At 39.7% G+C, this 24,872-nt stretch overlaps 3 protein-coding genes across 4 annotated transcripts in view; 1 reads left to right on the top strand and 2 right to left on the bottom strand.

The window, feature by feature from the left end:
• The first annotated feature begins 634 nt into the window (after positions 1-634).
• Positions 635-6,675, top strand: LOC113017018 (uncharacterized). 2 transcript variants are annotated; one of them, XM_026160281.2, is made up of 4 exons: positions 635-782; positions 3,672-4,064; positions 4,616-4,732; positions 5,240-6,675. In XM_026160281.2, exons 1-4 carry the CDS (start codon positions 705-707, stop codon positions 6,314-6,316), a joined length of 1,665 nt encoding a protein of 554 aa, XP_026016066.1. In that variant the 5' UTR covers positions 635-704; the 3' UTR covers positions 6,317-6,675. The 2 variants fall into 2 exon arrangements, with proteins under 2 accessions (XP_026016066.1, XP_080153669.1); XM_080297543.1 differs by lacking the exon at positions 635-782 and adding an exon at positions 3,420-3,540.
• Positions 6,676-15,370: 8,695 nt separating this feature from the next.
• LOC113015810 (transcription factor 15) lies at positions 15,371-20,596 on the bottom strand. The gene is made up of 2 exons (XM_026158131.2): positions 18,876-20,596; positions 15,371-17,117 (listed from the first exon to the last, which is right to left on the bottom strand). Exons 1-2 carry the CDS (start codon positions 19,383-19,385, stop codon positions 17,082-17,084), a joined length of 546 nt encoding a protein of 181 aa, XP_026013916.1. The 5' UTR covers positions 19,386-20,596; the 3' UTR covers positions 15,371-17,081.
• Positions 20,597-22,314: 1,718 nt separating this feature from the next.
• LOC113015807 (von Willebrand factor D and EGF domain-containing protein) overlaps positions 22,315-24,872 on the bottom strand; it is a 40,595-nt gene continuing 38,037 nt past the window's right edge. The window contains exon 33 of the mRNA XM_026158128.2: positions 22,315-24,191. Coding sequence (XP_026013913.2) covers positions 24,171-24,191 — 21 coding nt within the window. The 3' untranslated portion in view covers positions 22,315-24,170. The remainder of the gene's footprint in view (positions 24,192-24,872) is intronic.

Below are 24,872 nucleotides of genomic sequence, written 5' to 3' on the forward strand. Positions count from 1 at the left end.
AAACATTTGACTCAGAACATCCTGATTTTGGTTTTTCCACTTGATTTGGTAAAAGATGCACGCTGTCTTAGATGCATTTAAATGAAAAGGAGAATGATTCAGACGTAACGCTTGTTTAGCAGCAGTTTCACTATTACATCATCTGCATACACATATTAGCTCCAGAGCAAGCAGATGGAAACTCATTAATATACAAAGAAAACAAGAGGACCTAGGATTGAACCTTGAGGAACACCTGTGGGTACGCACTTAAATATGGTTGAAGTTATTTTTTGAGCTCCTGAACCATATACAGTTTGCTGAAATACACAGAGGAAAAATTACCATTATCTGTTTTGGAGAACAATATACAGTGTCATAACAGTTTCAAATGCTTTTACCTTTTCTGTAAAAATGATCAAAGAATGGAATGATTGGCTTGAAGACTAAACTCCATTTTTGGTGTTAAAAAGTACAATCGCTGTTTAAATAAGTGAAACTGATCAGCTATCAGTTTTTCAGCTACTTAGATAATTAGCAGAATCCTACGGAGCCCCCCAGGGGACATGGGAGAAAAAAAAATTAGGGAGGGAAAAAAAAAATTAGGGAGAAAAAAAAAATTAAGACGGACTTTTGCGAGATCTCGCAAAAGATCCCGCTCCTTTTTGATAGCGTTTCAGTTGAAGGGTGCGGTGCTATGGTACGGGGCTCCATACGGTGCGGACATGGAGGAGGATTTAGAACATTTCTTGCGGTCAAGAGAGGTCCCACACGACTACATCATGCACATGCAACAAGACAAAGTACGTATAAACAACAAAGCATTAAACACTGCGGTTCAAAAGGCGAGTAACTTGTTGAAAAACCGAGGTCGTATATGCAGGCCTTTAATGTTAATTCTTGTAAATATGTTCAGGTTCATTAAACATAACTCGTTAAGTGCACATATGTTTTGAAATTTCAAATCGTGTCCAAATTCATGGGCTGCATCCTCCCGAGGACTCGGGCTTCGTGGTCTACGTGGGCCGGGTTCTCAGAACGGCTGGGGAAATTGGACGGTCTAGCCTTCTGATTAGCGTCACCGCTGTCTCGGTGGAGTGTAATAAGCTCGTCCGTCTGCTCCTTTCTATCTAAAATATAAGACGACACTGGAGTAAATTCTCGACCATCTCGCACTTCTGTTTAATCAGTTTTCTGTGTGACGTTGATTAAGCGCTGTAAAACCAATGTGGAACCCACCCGGGGGATTAATAAAGTTTTATTTTATCGAATTTAATCTAATAACTTTAATCTCAGCCAAACCGTTTTACTCACGAACAAATGAAACACTGAAAAAAGCCAAACATTAACATTTTTAGGTTGTCTAAGTGTTTTATATATTAAGTTTAGCCTGAGTAGCTAAAGTCCGCGGTGATCTGAAAATAATATGCCGCGAGTTGTGCCGTTCTTGGCGGCTTTAGTGACCCTTGAGCTCTCGGCTACCTATCGAGCTGGTGGGTAACAGACATCAAGGAAAACGTCGAAGCACTTTTGCAAATATGCGATATCTTGATAAACCGAGAAGATATTTCAAGTTTATACACCCACGTTCTCCCCTGAAATGTGTTTAAAAAAATTTTGTGACCCAGAAAGATTAATAACGATTATTTTCACTGAAATTGAGATCACGATTATTTGACGATATTTATTTAACCCTTTAAGACCTACCATAGAACCAAGTCCACCAGAGCTTATATTATTTTTATTTATTTATTTTTTACATGCTGTAGTGCCATTTGTGGGAGCATTTCAAGTTGCTATACATCAATACAACTGTTATAGCCCATATTTTAATAATATGTATGCATTAAGTGCATAGTAATTACATAAATTGCAAAAAAGTGCAATAAACTACAAAAAAAATTGAAAATCGCTTTTGTTTTCTTTACATATATTTCTACTTGGAGAAGTTTAAGAGGTTTATCCCTCAAAACTTTAAATACAATAAAGTTGCAAAAAATAGTTTCCCACCACAGGAAATTTATTTTGAGTGTCTTCATAGTTTTATTTTGGAGATACAGCAATTTTTATATACTGCAGGAAAAACAAAAAACAATCCTATGATGCAAATTTGCAAAGAAAACAGCAGGTGCATCATTTCACTTTGGGAAGTGTTACGAACAGCTGGTCGGATCGGCAAAACGTGTTTCTGGAATATTATGTTTTTGTTCCTGCAAGCGCTTTTTATGCAGTTTTTGCAAAGCTATATGTGAAACCGTGACCGAGGACAAGCTGATGGCATAAGATGTAAGTACAACTCCTCCGGTTTCATATGCAAAACAAATTATTGCGCTAGCTTACACGGTTCAGGTTCTACAGGGATTTAAAAATAGTTACGCAAAACGGAGCGTGTTGCTCTGACCGGCTTTAAAGGGTTAACAATGACTTTAAAAAAAATAATATAAAATAGTGTGCAACACCACTGAAGTTTTTTTTTAAACTCTCTTTTCAACCAACGGCAGTCACTCTCCAAATAACTTCTGCTTAGCTTTCCGAGCTTCCCTCGGGTCCTCTTAATCAGCGGTCTCCAACCTTTTTTGCGCCACGGACCGGTTTATGCCCGACAATATTTTCACGGACCGGCCTTTAAGGTGTCGCGGATAAATGAGGGAGGGGCTAATAATCGGCTCAGTCATTTTTAATGATCGTTGAAAGCCCAGATCGTAATCGTGATTAAAATTCGATTAATTGAGCAGCCCTAACGGAAAGTAAGATCAAAAACCAAAGGAGTGCTGTGTGGTTCATCAGGTGTGTTCCAAAAGCAAAGTGAAGGGATGGCAAGACAGAGAAATACTGCAGCAGAGAAGACCTGCAGAAAAATAGAAATCGGATGGCTTCATTTAAGCAGTAATGAATACCGTCAAGTGAGAACCAGAAATGGTGGAGGAACAAGGCATGCAACTGTGGAAAAAACTACAACTGTAGCTAAGATTTTGGAAATGGGAAAGGACCTGTTTTTTCCAGATGGGTACTCGCCAAAAGGGAGAGTTGAAGACTTTGTCATTGATATCTGTGATTTTAAAAAAAATCCGATTGCTTTAGATGACACTGTTGGCAAACTTTATGAACAAACCAAATTGAAGCTCCTGAGATTTTACATTTGCACGAAAGATGAAACACTGTTAACAGTTCAGTCCTCATCTGAAGAGGATTTTTCTGTCAGCATAACTGAAGAAGATTCACCGGTGACATTACTTGGATTTGACAGTGAGACAGATGATTTTGTCCCAGATCTACTTGAACATGGGGATTCATCTGACAGTGACACTGGCAAACAGGTTTGTTAAAATAAGAAAGTTATTATTAAAAATAATGATCACTTTAAAGTTACTGTATTTTGTTGTGTTTAGTAGTGCTCGGTGGTAACATGCGACATTTTCTAATTTTGTTGTACTATTGTACTAGGTTTGACTGTGCAACTGCAATAAAGAGTTGTCTTATTCAAGTGCTTTATGTACATCTACGAATATTTGCACTTCTGAAGGATGAAATTATTCCAGGAATTTGTTGTTGACTTGTGTGGTAAGGTACATTTAATACATCTGTGAAAGACTTACAGCTTTGTATTCATTAACATGTACAAAATGACTGGCTGCTGAAAAAATTATTGAATTATTTTCGTTTGTGTCTTGTGTTTGTTTTCTGGTTCACAGATTCACAATTTCCAGATGGAACCCAATCCAAAAAAACTGAAATCACTCTGTGAGGCAGTGACAACACAAAGTCCAGGAAAATCCCATCATATGCATTCAACCCCAACAGACATTAAAAACACTGTCGTGGGACAGCGGCAGCAGACTGACTCAAGTGATCATGATTTCCCTGACCACTGCTCTGAAATTATTGATCTGACCAGTATAGTTCCTAACAAATCCTTCAAACTAGAGTCCTGGGCCAAACTTCCAGAAGATTTGGAATGTCGTTTTCCACACATAGACGAAGCGGATACGGTTGTATGGAATCCTGAAGAGGATCTTGTCAGAGCAGATGGTGATGACACAGTCGTGATAACCCTGAATTATGTCAACAGTGAGGATCTCAGACAGGTAAGACCATGGACAGTTGTGGTTGATATGGTTCAAGTGTGACAAAATATGGAAATTTATTAATAATCAAATTCAGTAACTTGCATAGTTCTGATTTTAAAAAAGCTGATCATGCATTCCTGCTTGGACAAAATTTAAGCATGTGTGTTATTTTCTGTAATATTCTTTTGGATCTTAAAAGAAATAACTTACAGTACTGTGAAAGAATTGCTCGATTTCTATTAATCAGAATTCATCTCTTGTTTGTTTAAAACTTGATTTTTTTGCAGCAGTAATACAACATTTTAAGTAGCAATAAGTACATCAAGATCTGATAAAAACCTGTGGGATTCCACTGTAATATGTCTTTTTACTCTTGTAAGTGAGACATGTAGGCTGAAAATAAAGTGGTGTATTTTTGTTCTATTTCTTAATACCTATTGACATATTTTGCAGACTTTTTAAGAACATTCATGACTTAGAATAGGCCAAGGTAGAAGATTGAAGAAGAGTCTTCTAATCTTGAAGGGTTAAGGTGTCTGTTGTCAATTAATGCAATACTTCCTTCTCAGAATGCCGACACAAATGGATTACCTATGGATGGTTTCCTGCTACCATTGTCTTCAGCTAATGGCTTGCCCACACCCCATATGCAGTCAATACAAGAGGAAGCACCCCAGATTGCACAGGTAAGATGGATCAATTCAGGCAACCATAAACACCTACCTTTACATACTGTAGAGATGCCAAAAATGTCATGCTATTTTCTGAGGATATGGCAGTTTGTGGGTCTATTTGAATTAAAAGGATATTGTCAGTTGAGAGACAATTCCAGTGTTTTACATTAAGATAAGATTAAACAGGAAATTTAGTCTTGAAATCAAATTATTTACATAACACAGCAGTGAGACATTGTTTTGGTCACTATTGTGTTCTCTACCTATTTTGCACATAAGTGAGTCTTCTCATACATGTAAAGAACACTTGTATAATTTTCTGTGAGGCATACAAGGACATCCATCAGGCCACAATGTTAATGTTATATATAAATTGTCAGTGCAACCATGGTTTGGGAATGTACAGCCCACTAAAATTAGACAAATAAATTTCAAACTTTTTCAGAACATTGATATTGTGTAATCTGTACAATTCATTTGCATTTCTTATGGAATGTGCATGTTTTGTCTTTTACTCAGGACCATGGACTGAATTTCATCGCACAAGGTTTGCGTTTAGATTCAAGCAACCAACTTTCCCCATCAAATTCAGGAGACCCACAGAGCCCCCTACATGTATCAATTCGCAGGATAAAAGTTGTTGATGATCTTTTGGCTGTATATATGGACAGTCGCATTCTGAATGTGACTTTAAAGATGAACTTTGTAAATGAAAATGCTGTTGATGATGCTGGGGTGTCAAGGGAGGTTTACACTGCATTTTGGGAGCAATTTTTGGAACAGTGTGAAGGTGAAAATGAACGAGTTCCAAGGCTGAGGCCAGACTTTAGTGAGGCTGAATGGCAAGCAGTTGGGCAGATATGGGTGAAAGGCTTACTAGACCATGGTGTCTTTCCAGTGAGGCTGTCAAGGGCTTTCATTTTAGCTTGCATCCACGGAATGGACTCAGTTGATGTAGACATTCTGATTGCATCGTTTCTCAACTATCTGCCTCCTGTTGAGAGATCAGCTGTTGAGAAGGCTCTCCAAGGCACAATGGATGAAAATGATGAAGAGGACCTGCTTGACCTTTTTACAAGGATGGGTTCCCACTTCCTACCACCTAAGAACAACATGCAGCCTGCCATTGAAACAATGGCTCATAAGGCCATTCTCCAAGAGCCAAAGTATATAATGGATTGCTTCTCCACACCCATGGCACATCTGCAGCTGAAACTGGCAGACAAGGAAAGTGTGTTATCTCTGTATGAGACAAAGAAGGCCACAGGCAAAAGACTAGTGCAGCTATTTGAAGCAACACAAATCATGCTGTCTCACGGAGAACAAACAACGTTTAACCATCTTCAGCGTTATGTTAAAAATGCTGATGAAACCAAAGCTGAAAAAATCCTGCGCTTCTGCACAGGATCTTCTGTGATATGTGTTGACAAAATTTTGGTGTGTTTTAATGCTGAAACTGGGCTCAACAGAAGGCCTGTTGCTCACACCTGTGGAGCTACCCTTGAAGTGCCATGCACTTACAGTTCTTATCCTGAATTTCGCACAGAGTTCGACAATGTCCTTTCCAGCAATTACTTTGAAATGGACATCATTTGAACTTGATGAGTGTACTAATGGTTAGAGCTGTAATTTTTATTTGTATGATTATCCTTGAGTTCATAAATTCTGTCTTGTTTCATTTTGTCATTGAAACATTTGATATATTCAGCCGTATAACAAGCAGTCACAAATTTAATTTTCTGATGGTTTAGTTGTATGTTAGGTCAGATTTCACAAGGACTCTTTATTGTTTAAAATTCTTTGAAAATGACCACATCTTTAACTTCTGTTGAAAACAAGGTTTGTGTTTAGCGTTAGAGGGACAGATCACATCAAAATTTGCTGTACACATTGTCATTATTTTCTTTTACTCCAGCCATCAGCCAGAATAAAGGCTCGCTTTTGTTTTAAGTTGATTGTCCTCTCTCTCTCCTTGTCTGCTTTTGGGTACGTTCTCTCAACACACCTGCATACCCCACAGTGACACACATTGGCTTGCTGTTTATCCATCTAGAATGTTTTGTCGTGAGTTGCCTAGTTTTGGGAGATATTAGCTGTAGAGATCTCTTCCTTGTTGAAAAACAACATGAAGCTACATAAGGTCTACATAAGGACTTTGCTACTAAGCATTAAGTACCATGTGAAACAAGAGAGGGGTAGGCTTGTACAGTCAATATCTCTAAAATTGGGCAACTCACACTAAAACAATGTGGATTAAGGAATACTACAGCTAGCGAACAGAAAAATTTGTAAATTTGATTTTAGGGTGAAAAGTCCATTAATATTAGTAAAGAATGTCACTATGGTTGCGAAAGAAGTTATTGAAAGTTAATGATAAGACCCTGTTTACAAATTCTTAAAGCTGATGTGGCCTATAAACATCATCTTGTAACAATAAGTCCTATTTTCCCTTGATTAGCTTCCAAAATGTTTACTAGTTGTTTTGTTAAAAATCATATTGCCATCACAAGTTTTTTTTTTTTGAAAGGACTTTGCCATAATGTGACATACAGATGATTCACAATTCTTTATACTGTCTTATATAATTACAAATTAACAAGCAATGATAATCAGATTTAACAGTTTCTAGGATAAACAAGATTGTAGGCCAGGATTTCTAATTAGATTAAATAGTATATATGGTTAATTATAAAGTATTGCTACATTTTTGACAGATTATGCACTTCTGTCTACCTTTCTCTGAAATTAAAGTGCCTGGGAACACAGGCAGTCAATACACAGATGTTGTCGATATGCTTTTGTCATTTGCAATTTTTTAGTTGTCTGTACTACATAGTCCAAAAATAATTAGAAATTGATTAGATTTCAGTTTATTTGTCCGGTAGTTCAACAACACATCATCCTTTCAGAAGTGGTGAGTTTTGCAAAAATAGCATTCGAATGAAATTGCTGTTCATCAACAGAACAGGTGGGTGCAAAGAATTTGTTATTCAGCTGATAAAATAAGCTTCAGATAAATTCAGTGACAAAAAAAGAATGTTTATATCTATTAGAAATTCTAAGAGTTCAAAAGGTCTCTATTTAGTTCTTTATTTTTTCAGTTTTGTTTAACCAACATTAAAAAACTAAAGCTCTTCTGAAATCAGAATAAATAGTTTAAAAAAAAAAGAAGCAAAAATGACATGAAATAACTATATTTTTAGCCAGAGAAACTGGAGTTCAGAAAAATGCCAAGGTGCCCCCTCTCAGATCATGATGCCCCTTAGTACCATTTCATGTAGCCTGCCAATGTGACAGTTGGCGTTATAATATATATAAAGCAGCAAGGCATAATATCATATCTCTTCGATTTTAAACAGTATTCTAGCCAATATCAACAACTAAACATTCCCATCATTAACAAATACAGATGGTGTAAATAAAAACCAACTCACCATTTAAAAATTATTACAAAATACTCAACATAAACCACCATTATCTGATTAAACACTGTACATTAAAACTCCTAACACATTAAATTAAGATGTGTCTTATGTTTTGATCCATGTATCAAGCCAAATACACAGTTAAAGTAATTCGAAGTAATACACATAGACATGGAACTTGATAACATTTGACAGAACATTACAGTGTTTTTGTGCTAAAGAACACTCAGAATATCATTAACAGGCAGAGACTCCCCTTTATACTTTAGTTCACTGACCCTCCTGGAACACAACAATAAATATTTCTATATAAGATATTCTCATAAATGACTGTGTACTAGAAAGCTTACAGTTTACAGTCTGTTTAACATCCAGAAGTTAGCTTTCGCACATATCACAGGTCAATTTTGAGTAATGTTCTCTGCTGCAGTGTATGCAATTTACACTAATGCCATGATGTTCTCTCTTAAATGCATGTACAAGTTCACAGCCTGATATGAGTCTGTTGGTGGAGTCAGATGGGACTCAGTCATGATGATATTGCACAGTTCATATACATCGGGGTCACATGGTTTGGTCAGTCGAAAAACACACTCAGTTTTACACATTTCAACATGTTCTTCTTCAGTGGGGCAAAGGAAGTCTCTTGTCCCGTAGAGCTCAGGTAATGTATACATTACATTAGGTCGACCACTGGGGATATTGATGTTTGCTGATGGCCTGATGGAGTGTGTATTCCAAACCTGTGCAGTGTCATCCAGCTCATCCTGTTAAAAAGAATACAGAAATTTAAGAAATGCGATTGCATGTACGTATATACATATACGCAAATCACGATGAGACAACTCACTCACTGAGAGGAAGGTTTATTAGATTTATGCAATTTATTATTTTTAAACAATCATGTGCATTTTTGTAATCATGTACTTTACCTAATGTCATCTGTACAAGTGTTTCACACACTAACTACGGTTGCTGTTATGCTGTGATATCTTACATTAGTACTATTAGTCTTATTACTACCTGCTTGGCTCATCTACTCACCTCATAATAATCAATTTGTTTTATGTCACTGATCATTGTATTTTGTATTTGTAAGTTATTTTGATATCCCAATCGAAATAATTCCAAATTGTAAATAGTTAATATTATAGATAAGAAAATTTCATATGCCATGTCAACATAAACAACATAGATGTTACTGTAGTCTTGGTTGTTGAGCTCTTCCTTAAGGCGGCCGATTGCTTAAACCTAAATTATAGTATTTACACAATTTTTGATTTCATTTACTCCCTGCTCCTCTCACCCGCTTCTCCCTGTCTTGTCTCTTTCTTCCTGCAAGTCTCTCCATTCCCTAAACCTGGTACAGGGCCCTATTTCAGGAAGTGAAAAACGATACTCAGGGTTGAGTAACCCCGAACTGTCCAACTCGGAATATTCGGTTTCAGAAAGGCTGATAACAATTAGTTCAATCAACGCGGAGTTGCTTTAACCCCAAGTTAAGCACGCGCACGAGGATACATAAAGCCCTTATTAGTGGAGCACAGATTAAGCGAGTCACCATGGAGACGGAGGGAAAGAAGGCGCGGTCAATGTATTTTACAGCGCTTGAGGCCGAAATTCTGATGGCAGCATATGCCGATAACATGCAAATTTTGCAGAAAAAAAGTAACACAGCCTCAGCTGCAAAAGAAAGGGAGCATGCATGGCAAAAAATAGCCGACAGAGTCAATGCGTGAGTGTTAATTTAAACATTGATCTAGAGATTTCCACCCATTTAACACGTTATTTATTATATTTTATTTTTTATTTTATACATTTTATTTTGTGACGTGATGTGAGCGCAGGTGCAACCCAACAGGTCCCAAACGTTCCTGGCAGCAAGTAAAAATGAAATATAAAAATATAGTCCAAACAGGTAAGGTGTAATTGTATTATGAGCCATAGTGCTTGGTCTGTTTGTCCGATGTAAATCAATTGCAGTTAGAGGCTACATTAATTGTCTTTCTGTAAGCACTTATTAAAATTATCTGAGCACATTACAAGTACATATTTGCTTACTCTGTATGCTCAAATGTGACCCGTTATGGCCACTAGAAAAAAAGCGGAGGCCCGAAAAAAAAGATGGGGGTCCTCCACCACCACCACCACACAGAGGCTGAGCAGTTGGCTTCCACATTTGTGATAATGGGAACACCACAAACGAGTACAGGAGACGTTTCACTTCCTCAGTTTCCTTTATCTCTCACTCACACACACATGCATCCAGGCACGCAACAAAACATATTTTATTAACTCACCTGGATGAGTCCCATGCAACAAAACTGAAGGAGGTTTTTGTCCAGAAACCCACCATCAAAGTACCCGTTGTCTCTGATGTCTGCAAATAAGGATAACCAGAACTCCAGACACTGGCTGCGAAGAAAACGCCACCAGTATTCAATCCTTTGATTGGCGGTACTTGCTCCCTCCAAGTAACTCTCAGGGGTGTCGTTAGGAGCCACGGGCACAAGGAAACGCTGAAAGCCTCTAACATGGCCATTTTCAGTTCCAAGATCGCCCCTCACAACTCTAGGGCAGCCCTTTAAACGCTGCACCGCTTCTATGTAATACCCCCCGATCACTTTCGGATTACTATTTGTTGTGTATGCATTAAGCCAGATTATTTTTCTCGAGAAACCGTCAATACTACCATTGATACAGATGCCATATGGCTTCAGTTTGTCGTAGGAGTCCATGTGCCAGATGAAATTCGGCCCTTTTGAAAAATAGTTCCTCCGCCTGAAACGTCTTGCTTGCCTCAGTGCGACGCCTCGGGGATCCAGCTCCTTCAAAACCAAGCGCACATCCTCTTTCCTCACGCGTAGTCCATGTTCCCTGCATTTAGCGTACATCCATCGGTATCCGTGAAGCTGCCCAGAGTACTGCAATTGGTTGTCTATAAATTCAACCAAGACGGCCAGGTCAGAGTACGCTTTGTGGCGAGTGTGTCCCCTTGCGCTAAGAACTCTCTTCAGATGTCTTTCGCTTATATGAAAACTGTGTCTAATGCAAAGCACAGTTTTAATGTCTTTATAGTTTAGTCCAAGCTCAAAGTAAAAATCTATGAATCGCTCAAATGGGTGTGTGTCCTCCATCGCTGTGGTTGTTTCTAAGGTTTCAGTGCTGATTTGGAGGTCTATGGTACAGACTTTTGCGAGATCTCGCAATACTTTTGCGAGATCTCGCAAAAGTCCGTCTTAATTTTTTTTTTTCTCCCTAATTTTTTTTTTTTCCTCCGTAATTTTTTTTTCTCCCATGTCCCCTGGGGGGCTCCGTAGAATCCCAATTGGTATGTAAGTGTAACTTAAGGATTGCCTGTGTGCAAGGGTGTTTTCCAAATACTTGGGAACAATCCCTTGGAGATCAACAAATTGACCATTTCTTACAACTGGATTTACAAAAGTGTCTCTCAGATCTTTGATTGTTACTGTGTCCATAACAAAAACATCCCTGAGCAATGACGACTACTGAGTTTACAAATTAATAGTTAAAAGATTCATTCACTTTTACCGAACTATGTATTAATTTTCAATTTATCTTAATTTCATACGATTTTTATATTGACAATAATTCCCTGTCATCTTATTTTACTGATTTTAGTTACCCTCTGCTTTTGTTACAGAAATAAGGAAATCATCCTCGGGCTTTCATAATTCCCTAGTAACCTCCTAAGAAGTGCAATTTCAACTGCACGTGTCGGTGTTTTTACATCATAATTGTGTAAAATTACAGAAAGTTTAGTTAGACTGTCCTGTAATTAGGGATGGGTACCGGTATCGGTTCTGACATAAACGGTAGTAACCAGACCGAAAAGCACATTTCGGTGCTTTATTTTTCCTGAGCTGTGATACACTTTAGATTCTAGCCAATCATTTTACGTTTCCGAGGAGAGTACGTACGTTCTTTTAGAGCAGAGCTACAGATTAAAAACGCCCAGGGCGAAGCGGTCAAAAGTCTGGCTGTACTTCACAGCAAAAGATGCAAACTCAGCAGCCTGCAACAAGTGCTTTAAGCTGATACTGTGATACTGTCAAAGGAGGTAACACCTCAAATCTGATGAAACACCTGGCGACGCATAGCGTTTTTTTTAAAAGCCGAGAAATGCGCCGTATTTGATAGCTTGCTGCGAGACCTCACACCGAGCACATCTACTGCGGGTGTGGTGCCTGTTATCGGACCCGGAGTTAGCAACATCCTCCAAAAACCCGAAGAGGAGAGTCCTGGCCCCTAGCCCTGCCAGTGTAGCAGAAATGATGACGGATGATGATGGCAGCAGCAGCCGTTCTTCTCTGCGTGAGTAGCTTAATGTTGTTCGTGTGTAATTTACATTGAGTAGGCTCACCACTAGGGCTGGGCGATATATCGAGTTTTTAAAAAATATCGATATATTTTTATACGAGATATAAGGTGTGACAATATCCTTTATATCGATATAGTCTATGTTACGTTATAATTATCCGGTTGTTCAATGATGACGCGACGAATCCTACTTCCGGGTCTAAAGTAGTCTGCGTTTAATATGGCTTTTGTGTTGTTAACATGTTTAATGTTATGTATTTTCTTCGATTTGATCTCAAAAAGCTCCTAAAACAGTCAGTGATCCCTGTTGACCTCCCTCAGCTTTTATTACCGCTAATCATTTATTTAAGCTCAGTTTTTAAAACCTTAGGATGTATACCGCCCAGCCCATGCAGCAGTATATGAATGACTAACCTCGTATTCTCTCAGTTGTTCTCCTGGCTGAAGTTTGGTCCTGTTACAGCATCCTGCCATGCGATTACATTTGTTCCTGACCACCGAGAACACTCACGTTAACTTTTATCGAGTGGAAAAAAAGTTAGCTTGTTTATATTATGCTAACATAGCTGTGTCGCTAGCGGTCATTATCATTATATACCAGCTAGCCAAACTTCAGTAGCCCTACAAACGTCACTGCTGTTTAGTTTTCTGTCTTCATTTATGTTGGAAGTGATAGCAGAGCTGTACGTTTTAATTTGTTTCCAAAACCCCGCAGTCAGGACATGCTATATTGTATTTAGATAGAAGCTAGCGAGCTAACTTCCTGCTAACTTCTAACTCCGTTAAATGTCATAAATTCCGTTTTCATGGATGCCTGGATGTTAAACTCAATTGTTACACCTGGTAGAGCAGAACGCTGATCATTTTATTAAAGATGAAGACTTTAGACAGTTTTTCAACTCTCAGTAATGCCATAGTGATCGTTTGATATATGGACCTGCAGCGGAGTTTAGACCCAGACACGGCTAGTGACGTCAGACTGAACAATCGGATACTTGTGGAGCCGCAAGTTTGCCTCTCTTTCGTCCACTTTTGTCTTTACGCAACGTTACTCGGCCTCGCCCCTCCTCCCCCATCGCTTCACCTGCAGGAAGCGACAAGATGGACACGGCAAATCTCCGTTAACGAGTTACTGCACATCGCCGTGCGTGGGGCTGGACGCCGTAAACGTGTTAGCTAGCTAACCACGCTAACGAGCTAACCACGCTAACGCCATGCAGCCCAGAGGCGCTGCACAGCCTAAAATCCTTGCATTTTCTCAAAAGTTGACAGCGCGTCTTATGTATGAATTCTGTTTGTGCTTGATGGCCGCGAACCGATTTTATGTGGAACACAGCGCTCAGCAATCTGTCAAAAATGTTTTAGTACAACTTTGGTAAGCTATGGTGCTGCACCGCTTGATGGATTGTCAGAGCATTACGGCTACCGAGGAGCCTTTGCGGAGTGATACGTACTGTGCTTCAACGTAATATTACCCTACTGTGTATAAGGACTATAAATGGCACCTGTTAAGAGACGTGGTTACAAGAGGATTTCAAACTCAATGCTGTCAGTCACACAGTAGAAGTTGGGAACAGAGCAGCTGTGAAATCTGTCTTTGTTATATGCTCAGCGTCTTTTAGTTTACATTTTGACTGCACAATTGTGAGCTTTTTGTTATGCACAAAAACAACATTGTTTTCTTTTATTTATGGAGCATTATTATTTAATAAATGCTCATAATTTATTTTTGAGTAAATCTTATGTACATCTATGCTCTATGTTAATAAAAGTGCCTGTGTGACATCTGGGACACAGCTTTGACTAAGAACTCTCTTTTTGTTCTTACTTTATGGCTTTTAAAAAAAATATCGAGATATATATCTTATATCGCCGTCCAGGTAAAAAATATCGAGATATGAATTTTGGGTCATATCGCCCAGCCCTACTCACCACGTTATTAAATTAATGCATGTAAGGTGAACTAGCAAACACCGTCGTAGTTACATGCGGCCTTCACCCTGGCCAAAAAGGCTAAAATGACCAAAGAAAAAGTGGAAAACGGTTAAACATGAGAGGTTTTTGGACAAAGTTTGTGTTTTTTCCATTGTTTAAGCACTGCTTCCAGCCAAGAGTGATACCATATATGCCCTCTAGCTGCAGAAAAGGCTAACATTGTTATCTTTTTACAAAAAAACAGCTGAACATGAGAGGTTTTTGGACCAATTTTGTGTTCTCCATTCTTTAAGCACCGGTTTGAGCACCGGCACTGTTTCAAAAGTACCGGTTTGGCACCGGTATCGGATAAAACCTAAACGATACCCATCCCTACCTGTAATTATAAAATATATTTTTGTTGACTGATATTTTTTTTACTGAAATTTTTATTGTAGACAGGAACATTTGTTGTTTAATACTTTATCCAATTTGGTCTAGTATGAATGGCTGTGGAAGAGGTATTTATTAGCAGGAAAAGCTGTAAAATTTATTTTAAAAAATACAGTTAAAAGTCCAAAACTTTATACCTTCCTTCATATTCTCCAAAGCTGGAGTCCTTGTCAAGCCAATATTTCCCCTATTTCCTCCACATTTGCCTTTATTTTTTGGCGTCAATGTAAAGAAATTTGCTCTTGGTATCTCATCGGTTTAAATAAAGGTTGCATTGACTCACTACACAATCTTGTGGTCCAAAGTGGTATTACATCAAAGTGCAGCCTAGTCCTAATCTTACTTCTGTTGATGTCTCTAAACATAATAAAAGACACTTTAGACATAAATCAGTCTTTTCTTTTCTTTTGACTGATTAATGTCATTTTGGGAAGTTACACAAAGCGTGCTTTTACAGAGTTTGCAAATTACAAGCACAACATACAGTTTAAGGCCCACAAATGAGAGACAATTGAAGTTTTGATATCATTGTTTTTATTTTTATTGTACAAAAATACATTTTTCTCTTCGAGCAGCTTCTCAGTATGTGCGATGTGCAAAGAACACAAGTTGTCAGGTATTCAAGTACTTCTTACTCATTGGATTTGGAGGTAGGCCTTCATATTTCAAAACACAGGTATGAGGTAGTGTGCAACAGCTCCCAGTCATAGTTTAGTGCTGGAACAATAAAAATTGATGGATCCAGCTGATTGAGAAGGATTAAATACACTCCAATTTAGAGCAAAAGGAAGCCTATCGCACAGTGTTTTTACAGTGATGAGGAAACCGTGTAACAATGCAAAAGTAAACATTTACGCAAAGAACTTTATCTTGAAATCAGGCCAAAAACATAACTTCTGACGCACATACAGTTACCAGGAAGTTTCCAACTGGACCTTCAAATTAAGAACACACTGCTTATTTCAGGAAACCGTTTTAATGCTAAATGTCCTTCAGTATCTAAGTGTATCCAGATTAACTGGAATTGACCTCCCAATTTTGTGAAATCATGCAAAGCACGCTGAAAATAACTCAACCGATCCTTCACTAAGTTCCCATAGAACTAAATGACACTCTTGTGTTTAATGGGATATTTTATCCCACAAAGGAAGTACTTTGTCCTGGAAAGATGGCAGAAAAACAAACTGCAGAGTCTGACTTTAGTCCACATTCATAATTCTTTTCAGTGCCAAAAAAAAAAAAAAGAAGCTTGGCATCACAAAGCTTCTAGGCCAAAGCTGGTATTACTGATGTCAAACACCATCAGTCAGTCACCGGTGCTGATGGCAGCTTGTTGACGAAACAAACACATTCTTGTACGCTCATCCAATTCAGTGTTGTGGGGCGGCTGGAATCTATACCAGCTACCAGAGGTGGGATACACATCCTCATACTCAGATCATTACTATTCAGATAATCTGGTCTATTATTGTAAAATATCAAATGAATAACAGACCACTTTTCCTTTAGGAGACATGGCTTTCTCCATGTGATCTGTTAAAATGGTGGCATTTGGGAATTTGGGAAGGAACAAAAGGATTTTCCAGAGTGCTTTGCATGCTGGGATCAACTCATTATAAGGTTTTCTTGCAACATTTTCACTTTACGAAAAATATGCTCAAAAATTAACCAGGTAGACATAAGAAGAGTGGAGTAAGGAAACAGCAGTGTAATCCAGTGTGTAAATTTCAACATCTTCACTGACTGTTGTACTTCTGGGGGATTAAAGTCCTGAGATATTGACATGCAGGGTTTTTTTTTCCACATGTATATGAGCATTTTTGCAGTTCCCACTGTTCACTACTATAGACAACACATCAGTTAATGCCCCTTTAAAGCGCAAGGTAACACTGAACTGACAGCAGCCACTAGTTTAGTTGTTTTTTTTTAAGAGGTCAGACATAGGGTGGTGGGGTGTCCAAGGGGTAGTTTGTACTATTGGTGGGACCAAAATAGCCCCACGTCAGGTGCTACTTTACACATCGGCTCAGGTTACAGTTCAACCAAAACACAGAGGCTCCAGAAGCACATGAGCGTGAACAGAAAGTGCTTTTCAGTGTTTAAATCTGTCCTTAGTTTTCTCGTCTCGTCCAAAAATAAAGATATTTATATTCATATATGTACAAAGTCCTACATGTAAACAACACCACGGGGTGGTGGACTCCTCGCCTGTCTGGTGCCAAGAAGTTTCACACAGCAGCTGAGTGTTTCGCTCCATCTCTGAGCTGTGGAGGCAAAAACAAACACACTAACAGACTTCAGTGAAACCACCGTCACAACAACTGCATGATCCTCACCTCTAAACAGGTCAGTTAAAATGTGTGTTGTTACAGATTTTTACCTTTAAATGTAACAGCGACATAATAATCCCGATCCTGTGGCAGATTCTGCTCTGCATTTATAACCGTAAAGGGTCCGAGCCAGACTCCAACACATGCTGTAAACACTTGTGACCCACACGGATTCACAAATGTTTCATGAACAAAGAAACATTTGTGATGCTCAAATCATTAATTTAAAGTCTGCAGCTGGGTTGAGGGCTCTTGAAGGCACCACAGCCTGATTTCATTTTGTGGTGTCAGTCAGTAAGGAGACAGGTGCCACTAGCTATGTAAAGACCGTGCATCATTGGGTCTGCATTGAGCAGATCTGTGTGGTTTGAGGACCTGAGCAGACCCAAACAACAAGTGATAGCGTCTTACGGAGCCAGAGGAATCATGGATGTGGCTAAAAGCATCTGTGGTACATTCTCCCTGTCCTTTAAAATGAGATTTCAATTGTACAGTAACATCAAACGACAATGCGAAGAAACAGTGTTGACCTCCTCAAAGCATGACTATAACTATATACACCAATAAATTTAAAAACATGCAATAAAAAACATCCTAATTATAAATGTCAAAAACTTTTTTTTCATGTCTTAACTGACTGTATATAAAAGATGGACATAGCCATGTGGGCTCAATGTGAGAGTTTTTGAGCCAGCCTAAAGTGGTGTATTATGAGCACTTTGGCTTGTAACCAGTGTTTATTTTGATTTATTTTAATCGACTAAATGAATATGATTATAATTGACTAAACCTAAAACTGACTATAAAGTGTAAATATTTGTCACATCAAATGCTAATTTTGTTTTCATGCGAAACAAAGAACATTGAAGTTGTATAACAACAACACCAGCAACCTTGGATGCTGAAAAGTTGTATTGTTTCTCTTTGGCAGATCAAATGTGCCATCTAACCTTACTGCACGAGGAAATTCATTGTGATTGGATCACTTCCAACCTCATCCCGCCTTTTTACACAATTGTTCTGATTGGGTCTCACCTTTCCAGAATGTTTTTATCTCATTTTTCTTTGTTGATAAATGTGTCAATACATTTCATTATAATTTTTGTCCTCGTGCATGACTTATTAGTTCTCCTCACCTCTTCTTCCTGTTAAAAGGGAGTTTTTCCTTCCCACTGTCACCAACTGCTTGCTCAATCTTCTGATTTCTGGGGTTTTCTCTGTACTATTGTAGGGTTGCTACCTTACATTGTAAAGCACCTTGAGGCAGCTGTTTTTATGATTTGGTGCTATATAAATAAAATTGAATTATTTAGTCATCTTGTCATAACAAAAGGTGAAAAGTATGACAAATTATTATTTGGCAAACTTAACAGTGGTTGTAACCAGACTGTGTCCATAAATTTTTCTTCTTCTTTACTTTATTCCCTCGTGGCTGACTCTCATGCTTCTGTGTTGCCACCATATTGTTACGTCCCCTAATTCATGTTCATGGAGGCAGGATGTGCCCACAATTAAAATGATCACAGTTCTGAGTATTTGCAGGCAGTTTGCTTTGGGTTTATTACAGAAGAATCTGACCACCCCCTAACTGTTTCTTGCCCCCCTCCTTATGTCCACATGCCACCCCACCCCCAGAAATCCGAGAAACGTCCCTGGCACTAATCGACTCTATGGGTGTGAGAAGCCACTCACCAGCTTCCTCTGGTTGCTGAGGCAGAAGGTGCAGATGGGCCGCAGGGAGGGTGCGTTGAGGGCGGCGGGGCCGTGCAGGATGCTCTGGTAGCGCAGGCAGGGCTGTCCGTCCAGGCAGTCCTCCCCCAGCAGCAGCACGTTGGCCAGGTGGGAGATGTAGCTGGAGGCCAGGCGCAGTGTCTCGATCTTGGAGAGTTTCCTGTCGGCGGGCTCGGTGGGGATGAGCGTGCGGAGCGCCGTGAAGGCCGTGTTCACGCTGTGCGTCCTGTCCCGCTCCCGCGCGTTGGCCGCCTGCCTCTGTTTGCTCACGCCGGGCAGACGCGAGTCTCCTCCGCTGCTCCTCCTCCGTCTCCTTCTTCGTTTCGGGGCTCCCTCCTCCTGGACCACCTGCCCCGGCTCCCTGCGCGGCGTGCAGCCGCCGTCGGAGCTGTTGCTGGCGCTGTCCAGGTCCTCCAGGTCTGAGGTGAAGCAGTCTGGCTGCACGGTGCACTCGCTGCCGGTGGACTTCATCCTGGCTCTGCTGCAGCGTGACTGGAGCTGCTCGGCCGTGCGGGCGGCTCGCTGAACACCACTTTATCCTGAGGGTGAAAATAGCTCTGGGGGTCGAGCAGCTGCCGCCGATCCGGTGACTTAGGGGGCCGGCACGCCATTTGTAATGACTGACGGCTGCTTTCTGGATCGCCAGCCCGCCACGGAGAAGAGAAGACAGGTGGAACGTAAAGGGAGTGGAGGAGGGGGGCACCTGTTGTGGTCTGGAGGATATGGGTTTAAATTAGGCTCCACCGAGGTGGGGCTCCCCTCAAGGCCAATAGGCCATATTCCATATTTGATTCAGACTGAAGCTTCTGTCCACCGATATCTGTTTACACTTTAATGGAAAATAAAAACAAAGCAACAATTCTGCAAATCATTTTCAGCAGCTTTCTCGTCATTTCTTCAAGTCGTCTTCAGGAATAGTTCTCCAGGCTTCTTGAAGGACATTCAAAGCTCTTCTTTGTTTCTGCCTTTTGTTCTGTTCTCTGTCAACATGATCCCACACTGCTTCAATAATGTTGAGGTCCGGGGTCTGGGAAGGCCGATCCATGACTGATAGTGCTCCGCTGTGTGTTTTTCTGTCCAGGGATGATTTTACTGCATTGGCAGTGTGTTTGGGATCATTGTCATGATGAAAAATGAAGCTGTTGCCAATCAGATGGTCTTCCATGGTGGTTTAAAATCTGATGGGACTTTTCTGTGTTCTGTAATTCATGAATTTTAACAAGATCTCCAACACCACTGACTGAAATGCAGCTCAAACCATGACTGTGTTTTACTGATGGCTGTAGACACTGTTGTAGCTCTCCTGACCTCTTCTGTACATGCTGATGATGATTTGGACCAAAAGTATTTGGTGCATTCATCACTCCATCAGACCTGTTGCCACTGATTTTAAGTCCAGTTCTTGCGTGATAGTTTTTCAAGCTTGCTGCTTCTTCTTTTGTCCAGTTTCCTCAATTTCTTTAAGGACACACTGCACACCATGATGAGATATGCCAGGTTTTCAGCTCATAGCTCTTTGGGAATCACTTTGTTGGTGCAAAAATACTATTTTATGTCAATCTGTCTTATCTTTGTCATTTTCATAGAATTGTCTAAAGAAATAAAAACAAGTTATGTGTTTTTATGAGGCTGTTAGTAACAAGGTGCCTAAAGAAACACATTAAATGTGGTTCTGCCTCTTTTACAGATTTGATCCACTATGGAGCGTTTTCTCTTCCTTCCTTCTTTTTCATGGATGAATTATCAATGTTAATATTTACTGAAAGGAAACCATTTCACAGTGATTCAGTCTGGACCTCTTTGACTTTGAACTTTACTGTGTGTGTGTGTGTGTATTCACTGGCAGCTCTCCTGGCTTGGCTGTCGGCTCCGAGCTTCACTGAGTGAACAGTCCAGGTGTTTTCCTCCCTGTCCGTCCCGTCCCTTCCCGCTGTCTGTGCCCACCACGATGGACACACACACACACCTCCTCCTCCACCTTGCCGAGTGCCATCTTTGGCGGTGGATATAAATATCTGTGAACACACTTGTGTGTGTGTGTGTTGCTGAAAAACCTCTCAGCCTATCACTTTCATTCAGATTAGACTTGAAAGGGGAAGTGAGTTTGGGCTTATTGATGAAATTTAATCTTAACATAAACATTTAAATTTCTCAGATTTTTTTGTTTTTGTTTTAAATAATCTTGATATATTTGTATTGTTGTCACCAGAGGGCAGTTAACTCCCAATCATCATTTCCACTCTTTTTGGGGGGGTTTTTGGAGAGCGCAAATAACCTCCACAGATATGTGTGAGGCCCTGTTGCCACAGGAGGCCAAACAGGATTTAAATGAACATACTGGACTTAAAAGCCCCCCATAACCTTTTTTAAAAAAAAGTTAATATGGAACAATTGACTCAAAACAGCAGAAAAGTCAGCTGGCTCTTTTGCCTTTGGCTGAGAGAGGGAAGGAGAGGAATCCTAATTGGTGTTGAGCTAATGCAACCTCATTAATCTCTTAATCCTCCTTTCCTCGCAGCCTTTGTTGCCCCGACCTGCTGGCTGTGAACTTGTCTGGCCCCTGCAGCAAAGTCAAATGCCTCTCTGCTGCTGCTCTCAGCCAAAGTACTTATTGTAAAACCTTATCTTTAAGAATAGTTTAAAAGTTTACATAATTAACTAAACAATCAGCAAAATGTGAAGGAACAACTGGAGAGTTTATTTCCAAAGTGTTTATGTGCTGTGTTGTAGAGATAAAAACTAAAGGTGAACTAGGGCTGGGCTGTACATTCATGTAATACCATCTTGTACCAGAAGATGGTGCAGTGAGTCAGCAAACCCTTATTTTGCCAGACACCCTTTTCAGACGTTCTTATTTGCAATGACAGTCTGCCAGAAGTTAAGCAGCAGGTAAAATGCTGCCCCCGTGGTTAAAAAATAAAAGAAAGAAAACGAAATCTTGAATTCAACAAAGCTTAATTACAGAAGGTACCTGTAAGGAAATTAACAAATTAAAAGCATCATCAAGTTAAAAATACACCAGATCAGTGACGTAGCTAAGGGGAGGGCCTCAGGTGCCCCCTCTAAATTCCTTCTGGAAGTCATTTTTTCTGGGAAACAGCCTTTTTCTCTTCCATGCACCATAGTAAATACAACTGTAGACTTATTTACTCTTAAACTCATATAAATATGGAGCCATCCATTTTGTTACATGTCACACCTAATGAATTTTTATGGAAGCACGAAGTCTGTCCACAGTCTGAAAATTCAGCAACTTGTAATGATTTAATCACATATAAGTGATTTAGTTTGGTATTAATACCCCCCCCCCCCCCAAGTTCCTGTGCCACCCCATCTAAAAATTCCTGGAGACAGCCCTGCTTCCATATATATGCAGGTTTTTAGGAAGGACAACAAGCGGTACCTCTAAAGGAGCTTTATTTTCTTACAAAACAGCCAGTAGCCAATGCTTTGATAAGAAATAACAGATTATACACTGATTAAGAAATGTACAACAGCAAATATGTGACAATATAAAACAACAAAGTAAATAAATAAATACTCTTACTGAGGTTTGGATTCACGGTGAAAAGGACAAACCCTGAAGATTTACTGTAAACTGCTGTAAATGAGTGAAAGAACCCAATGAGTCAGCACAGTTAAACTCTGAGGACGTGTTAATGTGTTAGGGTGACAAAATATCTTTTAGTGTTGGGACTGCAAATAATGTTGAACCTCAGGTGAGGATTTTTCCTTCTGAAGTGTAGGTTTTGTAGGTTTTAGATGTTAATCAAGTCTGGAAAATAGTTTCCCTCTGCAGCTTAAGAGCAATTTCTCATCGGTGTGACCAATTCCCCAAAACAAACAAACATAAAACAGGGGTCCGTTCTTCGTACCTCGCTTACTACATCCAAGATCAAATCATCGTGCTAACTTTGAGCTCGCTATTCCGGTTCTCCGAACACACCTGTTGTTGACAATTAGTATAGCTGGATGAAGTAATGTGAGATCACTGGGTGGCTTAACAGGGGCTACGCATCGATAGTAGAAACATTGATCGGCAACCCTTTGATTGGTCGGCGAAAATGTCGAAGGAGCGCGCTCGGTATTTTTCGGCAGCAGAGCAAGAACTCGATTGAGGGATTTCAGGAGTTTCAGAGTTTAATTAAAACGCAAGGGAACACTGCAAAGGCTGCAAAAGCAAGGAGAGAGGGCTGGCAGAAAGTTGCTGACAAATTAAACTCATAAGTAATTTATTAATAATAATAATAATAATAATAATAATAATAATAATAATAATGGATTGGATTTATATAGCGCTTTTCAAGGCACCCAAAGCGCTTTACGATGCCACTATTCATTCACTCTCACATTCACACACTGGTGGAAGCAGCTACGGTTGTAGCCACAGCTGCCCTGGGGCAGACTGACAGAAGCGAGGCTGCCATATCGCGCCATCGGCCATCGACATCTCTCTATGAGCACACTGTCGCGCTGAGCTAAAGGATCCTGTCTGTCCCGCAATATACGCTGAATTCTGAAAACTCTCCTTATCAATCTTGCACCTTCCGCAATGGGTGGCTCGCGTATACGGACAGGACATGGCTGAGACAGACTTCCCAAATCCACCTTCGCTTTTATAGCCGTGGTCTCTCATCTTGATTACATGAAGTAATTTACTATTACTACTCTAAAATACGAATTACATCTGAAATAATCAAATACATGAAATAGAATGATTAATAGTACATTTCCCTTTTTGTTAGGAAATGACCTGTATGTATCTGTATGGAATCAATAAAAGGATCAAATACTGCATTAACTTTAGTTACATTGATAATATTTATTTATGGTGAAACAGTGGTAAAATATCGCTGTTGCTTTCGTATACATGAAGCGGACATACCTGAGTGGCCGCGATCTAATCTTGTTTACATAAAGTAAACCTGCTCCCGAGCAGGTTTACGCTTACGGATCTGTTGCTATGACAGCAAGTCCCGGATGAGCTTCGGAGAACCGAACGATCCAAGATCACGCGAAATCGTCAACAATCAAATCCAGCTAACCTACTTAGCGAGGTACGAAGAACGGACCCCAGGTTGTCCACGTGTTAGCTTAGCTTAGCACAAAAACGAGGGATAAGCTGCCTTTTTCTCCGTCTTGTATGTCGGCATCACTAGTTTCCATGCTAAGCTCAGCTGATGGTGACCTTTGGAGTCTGATTACGTCTTGGTGCTTTCCAGATCACCTGAGGGTTTTACCGCCGGCTGTTTGGTGTCAGCCTCGTGTGATAGGCAGCTGGAAAAAACAAAACAAATAAAAACATGAGGCTGGATAACTACACAGATCATCACTGAGAAGCAAAAAGACACAAACAGCAGAAATTTAACCTTATTTTGTATCTTTTAGTTGGTGTTTTATCTCCCTACACTTGATTATTTTCACTTTTTGTACTTTTTTTGTCTTTGTTTTGTCTTAACTTCTATTTTCTGCCATTTTATCTGCATCGTCTCTGTTAAGACTTTTAGCATTCCTCTGTTTTTTTATATCTTGTATATCTTTTCTATACTGTAAATAATATTGTTTTAACTTTTGAATATTTCATTTTAATTCACCGTGGCACTTTGAATGCCTTAGTTTTACTTTTTCACTAATAATCCAATAATCACACTGTGACGCCTCTGCCTTTGTAAATGGAGGGACAGTAACTGCGTGTGCATATGTAAGCGTGTAAAACCTGAAGATAGTCAGATTAACAGTATTTTGTCTCTGTCATTCTGCAATTCATCTGATGTAAATGTGAAAGAAGGCACATAACTTTGACGTTGGATGACGAACTCTGTATTCCTCGTCCACACGTAATTTTTATTTTTTCTTGTAAAACAAAGGGGGGCCCAGCAAAAAAACTTTGGGAACCATTGGCCTAACCTAACACTCCTGCTCATCCTCCAAACCTCCATAACTCCTGACTTCCTCTTT

The sequence above is a fragment of the Astatotilapia calliptera genome, chromosome 23 (assembly GCF_964374335.1).
Source record: "Astatotilapia calliptera chromosome 23, fAstCal68.1, whole genome shotgun sequence".
Classification (NCBI taxonomy): Eukaryota; Metazoa; Chordata; class Actinopteri; order Cichliformes; family Cichlidae; genus Astatotilapia; species Astatotilapia calliptera.

Coding starts and splice junctions, on each gene's coding strand:
- LOC113017018 (XM_026160281.2), top strand. CDS start 705: ATGGAGGAGGATTTAGAACATTTCTTGCGGTCAAGAGAGGTCCCACAC. Junction 4,065..4,615: donor ACAGTGAGGATCTCAGACAG/GTAAGACCATGG, acceptor CTTCCTTCTCAG/AATGCCGACACAAATGGATT. Junction 4,733..5,239: donor AAGCACCCCAGATTGCACAG/GTAAGATGGATC, acceptor TCTTTTACTCAG/GACCATGGACTGAATTTCAT.
- LOC113015810 (XM_026158131.2), bottom strand. CDS start 19,385: ATGAAGTCCACCGGCAGCGAGTGCACCGTGCAGCCAGACTGCTTCACC. Junction 17,118..18,875: donor TCAGCAACCAGAGGAAGCTG/GTGAGTGGCTTC, acceptor TTGCCTCCACAG/CTCAGAGATGGAGCGAAACA.